Source organism: Entelurus aequoreus, linkage group LG06 (assembly GCF_033978785.1).
Source record: "Entelurus aequoreus isolate RoL-2023_Sb linkage group LG06, RoL_Eaeq_v1.1, whole genome shotgun sequence".
NCBI classification, from domain to species: domain Eukaryota; kingdom Metazoa; phylum Chordata; class Actinopteri; order Syngnathiformes; family Syngnathidae; genus Entelurus; species Entelurus aequoreus.
Genome location: NC_084736.1, coordinates 77,325,192 through 77,333,901, shown reverse-complemented (window position 1 = coordinate 77,333,901; position 8,710 = coordinate 77,325,192). Strand labels below are relative to the sequence as shown.

General features: G+C 41.8%; 1 protein-coding gene across 1 annotated transcript in view; it reads right to left on the bottom strand.

Annotated features, from left to right (window-relative positions):
* Positions 1 to 3,872: 3,872 nt before the first annotated feature.
* LOC133652627 (cholesterol 25-hydroxylase-like) overlaps positions 3,873 to 8,710 on the bottom strand; it is a 6,041-nt gene continuing 1,203 nt past the window's right edge. The window contains exon 2 of the mRNA XM_062051592.1: positions 3,873 to 4,529. Coding sequence (XP_061907576.1) covers positions 4,175 to 4,529 — 355 coding nt within the window. The 3' untranslated portion in view covers positions 3,873 to 4,174. The remainder of the gene's footprint in view (positions 4,530 to 8,710) is intronic.

Here is an 8,710-nt window from a genome sequence, read left to right as displayed (position 1 = left end):
ACCCCCGGACTGTTGAACAACTTAAGCTGTACATCAAGCAAGAATGGGAAAGAATTCCACCTGAGAAGCTTCAAAAATGTGTCTCCTCAGTTCCCGAACGGAAACGGGGTTTGTAAATCATGATCATAAATTAATACAAGTTCATTTTATTTTCAATTGACTTTCCATACATATATAAAAGTGTTCATCATATTCGCTTCATGTCATATTAGGCTCCAGTGTTGCTGTTTTTAAGTTAGAGTTTTTATCCAATCAGAATTCAGATGGTTACCCTAACCCTAACCCTGTATGAATCCTGCCAGTTAACAGACAGTTGCGTTCAGATCACGAGTGGTTGACAGTAGCCCATCTAGGTAGCCTTACGTTGAACGTGACTGTGATTGGATACTCACTTGTCACTCCCGAGTATCCAATCACAAGTTGGGATTTACGAAAGCAGAAAGTGGCACCGGAGCCATACCCGACCAGCGGAGAAATCAGCGGTACTCACTTTTTTTAACCAATAAAGAAGCAGAGCAAAACGTGGATGAGGTGGCAGGTACATATTTGCAAGGGCATTTTCAAGAAGGATATTTAAAGAGAGACTAGATCTTGTGAAACGAGGTCGGCCAACCCAGGAAACGAGTTAAGCTGTCCTGGCGGTGAAATGGTTTGCTCGAATCAACCAACTACGAGCGGTACCAATGGCTTACACGGCATCAAGTGGCTGTTACAAATTGTGAGTACAAATATATTTTTTCACATTCAATATGTTTATTTTACAATTATTTTTGTTTTGACAGTACCACGTCCCATGCGGGTTTATTGATTTTTAAATGTGCCCAAAAAATAGCCCGTTTTTGTACAATAGTGACAAATCGAGGTGATTCAAGTGTGTTTCTGTGTAGTATTTTTCAAGCCGGGGTCATGTGGCGACATAAATGATGGTATTTTGAGAGGTATTTATTGAAGTCGGACTAAGTAAGACATCACTGGAGGCCTAGGTGGGAAATGCACGGCCCGCCACTGTGTTTATGTAATGTTAGTGGCCAAAAATTTTAAACATACTTGCTAAAAATGAAACCTCTACCTTGTATTTAATGAATACTACGCGAATCCCTTAGGGGTGATGGACGGCTGGGCAGCGCCTGAAGAGCTGCAGCCTGCCACCGTGGCCCCCCACTCCCTCCCCTCTGTTGCAAGTCTTGAGATGTATGTTTTAAAATGTATATGTGCTTTGCTATGGAGGTTTGTTCCCACATATGTCCTGGGCATGACGTTAAAAGTGCATCCGGCAGTGGAGGCTCCTCTGTGGGGTCTTGGGGCACTAGGAGGTTAACCCCTTTACTACTGTTACCCCAGGTGGCCCTTGGCAAAGACCTAGTACCTGACCGCCCCCTAGCCAGGGATACGGTGAAGACCTCAACGGCGGTGCAGGCGGAAGACGGTAGATTTAAGAACTACCACAACGGCTGCGATGGCGGAAGAAGGCTGCAGCAGAAAAGGGTCCCCAGTCGTCTTGGACTCCATGCCTCTGGACCCTGACCCGATTCTGTCAAGGATCGTGTGGTGACTGTCTGTGCACCAGTCTCCCCACGTTAAACAAAGTCACGCACAGGCATTCCCCATAAAGGGATACACTCCTACCAGGAGGATCGTCGAGTGACCGCCGATGATTAGGAGCCCAGTCTAGATTGCATTTTTTTACTCATCCTCCCCCAGCGTTGATCTTTTTCCCCATCTTTTACGGGGCGCTTTGTGGCGACCCATTAGTGTTCCTGTTCTGTAACCCTCTACACTGTTTGTTTGTCTAATCTTGAACGGGTTTGTGCTGAAAACAAAGTTTTGTTGTACTTGTGCAATGACAATAAAGACCTACAGTACCTACTTACCACTGTATTTTAAAGGCCTACTGAAATGACATTTTTTTTATTTAAACGGGGATAGCAGATACATTCTATGTGTCATACTTGATCATTTCGCGATATTGCCATATTTTTGCTGAAAGGATTTAGTAGAGAACATCGACGATAAAGTTCGCGACTTTTGGTCGCTGATAAAAAAAAGTAGCGTGACGTCACAGGAGGAAGGACTCCTCACATTTTCCCATTGTTTACAATGGAGCGAGAGAGATTCGGACCGAGAAAGCAACGATTACCCCATTAATTTGAGCGAGGATGAAAGATTTGTGGATGAGGAAAGTGAGAGTGAAGGATTAGAGTGCAGTGCAGGACGTATCTTTTTTCGCTCTGACCGTAACTTAGGTACAGGCTGGCTCATTGGATTCCACACTTTCTCCTTTTTCTATTGTGGTTCACGGATTTGTATTTCAAACCACCTCGGATACTATATCCTCTTGAAAATGAGAGTCGAGAACGCGAAATGGACATTCACAGTGACTTTTATCTCCACGACAATACATCGGCGAAGCTCTTTAGCTACTGAGCTAACGTGATAGCATCGGGCTCAAATGCAGATAGAAACAAAATAAATAAATCCCTGACTGGAAGGATAGACGGAAGATCAACAATACTATCAAACCATGGACATGTAAATACACGGTTAATAATTCCCAGCTTGGCAAAGCTTAACAATGCTGTTGCTAACGACGCCATTGAAGCTAACTTAGCAACGGGACCTCACAGAGCTATGATAAAAACATTAGCGCTCCACCTACGCCAGCCAGCCCTCATCTGCTCATCAACACCCGTGCTCACCTGCGTTCCAGCAATCGACGGAAGGACGAAGGACTTCACCCGATCATCCGTGCGGTCGGCGGCTAGCATCGGCTAGCGCGTCTGCTATCCAAGTCAAAGTCCTCCTGGTTGTGTTGCTACAGCCAGCCGCTAATACACCGATCCCACCTACAACTTTCTTCTTTGCCGTCTCCATTGTTCATTAAACAAATTGCAAAAGATTCACCAACACAGATGTCCAGAATACTGTGGAATTTTGAGATGAAAACAGAGCTTTTTTGTATAGGATTCAATGGGGTACCAATACTTCCGTTTCAACGATTGACGTCCCTCGCATACGTCATCATACATAGACGTTTTCAACCGGAAGTTTAGCGGGAAATTTAAAATTGCACTTTATAAGTTAACCCGGCCGTATTGGCATGTGTTGCAATGTTAAGATTTCATCATTGATATATAAACTATCAGAATGCGTGGTCGGTAGTAGTGGCTTTCAGTAGGCTTTTAATGTTGGTCATTACGGTGGTACAAACTCCGTTTACATATGAGTTGGGAAATTGTGTTAGATGTAAATATAAACGGAATACAATGATTTGCAAATCATTGTATTCCGTTTATATTTACATCTAACACAATTTCCCAACTCATATGGAAATGGGGTTTGTACTTAAAGGGTGTTTTGAAGTGTTTTCTAAGGTGGTACTTGGCGGAAAATATTAGAGAAACACTGATCTAGAGAGTTTAAATTGCACTTTGTTTACACAACTACAAAGCAGACCTATAAAAATGTAGTTCCACAAATCACTTGGCGTGACCCCAGCAGAGACCTTCTAAAAAACTGGCTGTTTCGTTTTGAAAAGGTTGTGTAAGACAGCGAGAGTCTTGTTGTGAAAACATTGTCAGCGGGTACAACCGACTTGAGAGGTTTCTCATCTCGAGACCATGTGGTTTTCGGTTTCTTCATCTGGTCCCTGCGGGTGCATCTCATGAGGACCGTGGAGGCACAGAGGTCTTTAACCGGGACAGAAAACATAGAAACATGAGCTCCATCCAGACACGTCTGTGTTCTACTGGCAGGCTTGAACGGGGGTGGGTGGGTGGGGGGGGGGGGGGGGGGGGGGGGATACTTATCAAGTGACAGCAGAAAGTGAAAGCAGCTGTGGCAGACAAAGTGAACACGGATTTAAAATAATCGTATACTTTATTTTACCGAATGCATACACAACTTTCCGGTCCACAGAAAAAGTATCTGATCAGTCCTTGCTGACCTTCTTTCCTGCCGCGGTCTCTGCGGTACTTTCCTGTGTTTAACTTTCACTCTCAAAACAAACTGCGTGTGACACTCTGGGGACCTTCCGATATTCCTTATTTAAAAACAGAACTGTGGTTAAGCATGGAAAATAACCAGCATCCGCCATCGTAACACTTCAATTCTTAAATAATCACATATCTCTTTAATGCCCTATGTTGCGCAAGGGGAAAAACAAACGAAGCATCAATCAATCGCCGGAGTATGTGCCAAAGAGGCGGTCCCAGTGCGTGAAATAGGGGGCGTAGTTGCCATTGTTCCGGGCATGGTGTCCGTGGTGGTGGGGGGCTCCCCCCAGGAGAGGAAGCAGCTTGTGCAGACCCCAAGGCAGACTGTAGCCGCTGTGGTCCTCCACCGCCAGCCAGGTGTTGAGAAGGTGGAAGAGGGCTTCGCTCAAAGGGTGGCAGTCCACCAACCAGGCGCTGACCAGGGCGAGGAGCAGAAGGGAGAGCAGCTCGGGGGCGCTGGCGTCCTGGGCCTGCAGGGCGAAGGGTATGTGGTGGCGGTGGTGCTCCTGGTGGATGTTGCAGTAGAGCCAAGGAACCCTGGTGAGGAACACAAACTTGAGTCAGGGCAAATCACGAAAAAATGCTTCTTATAAAACGAAGTCATCAAGTTCCACAGCTGCAATAACAAACATTCAGTCGTGGTCAAAAGTTGACGTACACTTGTAGAGAACATAATGTCATGGCTGTCTTGAGTTTCCAATAATTCCTACAACTCTTGATTTGTTTGTGATAGAGTGATTGGGGCCATACTTACCAACCTTGAGACCTCCAATATCGGGAGGTGGGGGGTAGGGGGTGGGGGTGGGGGCTTGGTCGGGATGGGGGGGAGGGTTGGGGGCGGGGGGCGTGGTTATTTACAGCTAGAATTCACCAACTTGAGTATTTCATATATATTTCATATATATATGTATATATATATATGAAATACTTGACTTTCAGTGAATTCTAGCTATATATATATATATTTATTTATATATTATTTATTTTATTTACATAAAAGAAATACTTGAATTTCAGTGTTCCGGTGGCTATCCATTAGATGGCAGTATTGTCCTGTTTAACTTCTCCGTTCATGATGAGTATATCATTTCGGCCACCGTGTTCAATGGAGAAGTCTGTTCTACATATTTACAGGCAACATACACCTTCCCCTTCCAACTGTCCTGGATGAACTGAAATTCTTGTTTCCATTCGTTTGGATTCGTTAGGCAAGCTGTTTATATTGTGGGAAAGCGGACGTGAGAACGGGCTGTCCCCGCTCAGTCTCAGGTCCGCATTGAGCTGGAGGGGGCGTGGCCTCCAGCTCCGGCTGAATACCGGGAGTTTGTCGGGAGAAAATCTCTGCCGGGAGGTTGTCGGGAGAGGCGCTGAATACCGGGATTCTCCCGCTAAAAACGGGAGGGTTGGCAAGTATGGATTGGAGCACATACTTGTTGGTCCCAAAAAACATTCATGAAGTTTGCTTCTTTTATGAATTTATTATGGGTCTACTGCAGTGACGTGCAGTCAGGGGAGGCAGGGGAGGCGGGGCCTCACGTGCCATCATGGAAAGAAAAAAAATTAATTAAATTGTTATATGTATCCAGTGATTACACTATAAAGTTATTTTCCATTCAACTTCACCAGTTTTAGATTATTTTTATTCAAAATCGCTGAATTTTCACATTTGCCGTTCAAATACTGAGAAGAGACGGTGCGGTGAGTCAGCAGCCAGTTGAGCCTCACCGTGGATTGCGCAATGACTCGGCTAACTGCTGGCCTGCTGTGCAGTGAGACCGTATTGCTATATGAATTATATTATACATTTCCATAGTTTAGTTAGCTGAGGTATATAATGTACAGTGTATTTTGTCAACAACTGTACGTGTGTAACGTATTTCTTGTGCTGAGCACAAAGACGCACTGGGTGAGGCTCGCAGTAATCCCGCCTCATGGTGGTAGAGGGCGCTAGTGATCCCAGCGATCATTCTTGCGACTACTCGGCTGCAGAAGAAGTGACAACAAGCTACAGTTAGCAGCGATTGTTTATTTTTTCCTCTTGCCTGGACTTTTAACATGGAGGATTACATATCTAAAATAAAACAGTTTTCTAAACTGGACTTTCAATCCAAGCAGGAGGTAATAGTTAAAGGAAGATCTCCATCGAGACTTTTAAAACTGAAGAAAGATAAGGAAGACTTCTATAAACAAGTTATCGCTGCTTTTGTTCAAAAGGAGCAGCGCATGGACTTCATTTATAAGTAAAGGTAAGACCACAATAACGTTTTTTTTAAATTAAATGTGCTTTTTTGTGTGCTACAGTTTGTATGTGTAAAGTTAAAGTTAAGTTAAAGTACCAATGATTGTCACACACACACTAGGTGTGGTGAAATTTGTCCTCTGCATTTGACCCATCCCCTTGTTCACCCCCCTGGGAGGTGAGGGGAGCAGTTGGCAGCAGCAGCGCCGCGCCCGGGAATCATTTTTGGTGATTTAACCCCCAATTCCAACCCTTGATGCTGAGTGCCAAGCAGGGAAGAATGCTGGTATGAGCTTTTAAACATAACCCGTTAACTGCTGCCAATCAAATGGTGAATAAGATACTCTTTAGGGTTCATATGTTTGTACATCTGACTGTGATGAAGTCAGTGCCTCACCAGCCATGAACCTCACCGCACGTCACTGGTCTACTGAAAATGTGAGCAAATCCGCTGTGTATCGTGCTCAAGTGCATGCATCATTTTGAGATCCCTGCTAAACGTTGGGAGTCAAGTGGAAGAATCCATCATACCAACAACAGACACAAAAAAAGCATAGACTAAACATTGCAATTCCCCTGGAAAAATGCATGGGAAGATTTATATTTACATGTAATGTTTACATTGTAGATTACTGACAAATGTCTCCTACAGGGTTTTATCACTAACACTCACCTATTAATCTGGTCGATTTAAACACAAACATGCGCTGGATATATATAATGAATAAGCACCCATCTGGTTTTAATCACAGTAAAAGTCCTGGTAAATAGCAATTATATATAAAAGTTAACGGTTAGTTCTTGGCTCCTCGCCTGTCCAGCTGTGTTAGTTTTTGCATTCATACTGAGATAAACATTGCACTTTGATACAATTTGTACATTAAATACGCCGGAACAAATCCATTGTAGGACTGCATGATTATTGCCAACATAATAATCAGGATTATTTTTCATCAATCACTATTATTGATCACAATTAATTACATTTTTGTTGTGTTTTGCTTGATGGTAAAAGATACACAAATATCGAGGAGCTGGTCTGAGAAGTGAAAGATGTTCATTTGTTGTTAATATTCAGTGTTTTATTGTTCATAGTTAATATTGTAAATCCCACTTTCTTTCTTTTAACGTACATTTTGGGTGTCCTATTCAGTAAAAAACTGTAAAATTACATTGCGTTTTATTTGAGGATAATGTTTTTAGAACTCTATCGGACATTGTGACTTTTGGTATTAGTGTTCCTGAAGAAAAAAAAGGGACCCAAACACTCACACTGTACAGCAGATTTTTACAGCTAAATGTATCATTTATACACACATATACTTTGGCCATTAATTAGTTGCTTATTAACATGCAAATTAGTACCATATTGGCTCTTAATTAGTCATTATTAAGTACTTATTAATGCCTTCTTCTGCATGGCCTTTTTATACAACCAGTAAGCCATTAACTCCGAATTATTGCTTATTAATAACCCTAACCCTAACCCTTATATGTTCCCCTAGTGTCCAAATAACTCTAAATTAAGTCGGTAACACTTAAAAATGGGGAACACATTTTCACCATGAATTAGTTGCTTATTAACATGCAAATTAGTAACATATTGGCTCTCAATTAGTCATTATTAAGTACTTATTAATGCCTTATTCTGCATGGCCTTATTATTCACCATTAATTAGTTGCTTATCAACATGCAAAAACTAGTAACATATTGGCTCTTAATTAGTCATTATTAAGTACTTATTAATGCCTTATTCTGCATGGCCTTATTATGCAACCAGTAAGCCATTAACTAAGAGTCTTCCCTCAATAACCTCAGAATTATTGCTTATTAGTAACCCTAACCCTAATATGTTCCCCTAGTGTCCAAATAACTCTAAATTAAGTCGGTAACACTTAAAAATGGGGAACACATATTCACCATTAATTAGTTGCTTATTAACATGCAAATTAGTAACATATTGGCTCTCAATTAGTCATTATTAAGTACTTATTAATGCCTTATTCTGCATGGCCTTATTATACAACCAGTAAGCCATTAACTCCGAATTATTGCTTATTAGTAACCCTAACCCTAACCCTAATATGTTCCCCTAGTGTCCAAATAACTCTTAAATGAAGTCAGTAACACTTTAGTATGGGGAACACCATTAATTAGTTACTTATTTACATGCAAATTAGTAACATATTGGCTCTTAATTAGTCATTATTAAGTACTTATTAATGCCTTATTCTGCATGGCCTTATTATACAACCAGTAAGCCATTAACTAAGAGTCTTCCCTCAATAACCTCAGAATTATTGCTTATTAGTAACCCTAACCCTAATATGTTCCCCTAGTGTCCAAATAAATTAAGTCAGTAACACTTTAGTATGGGGAACATATTCACCAATAATTAGTTGCTTATTAACATGCAAATTAGTAACATATTGGCTCTTAATTAGTCATTATTAAGTACTTATTAATGCCTTATTCTGC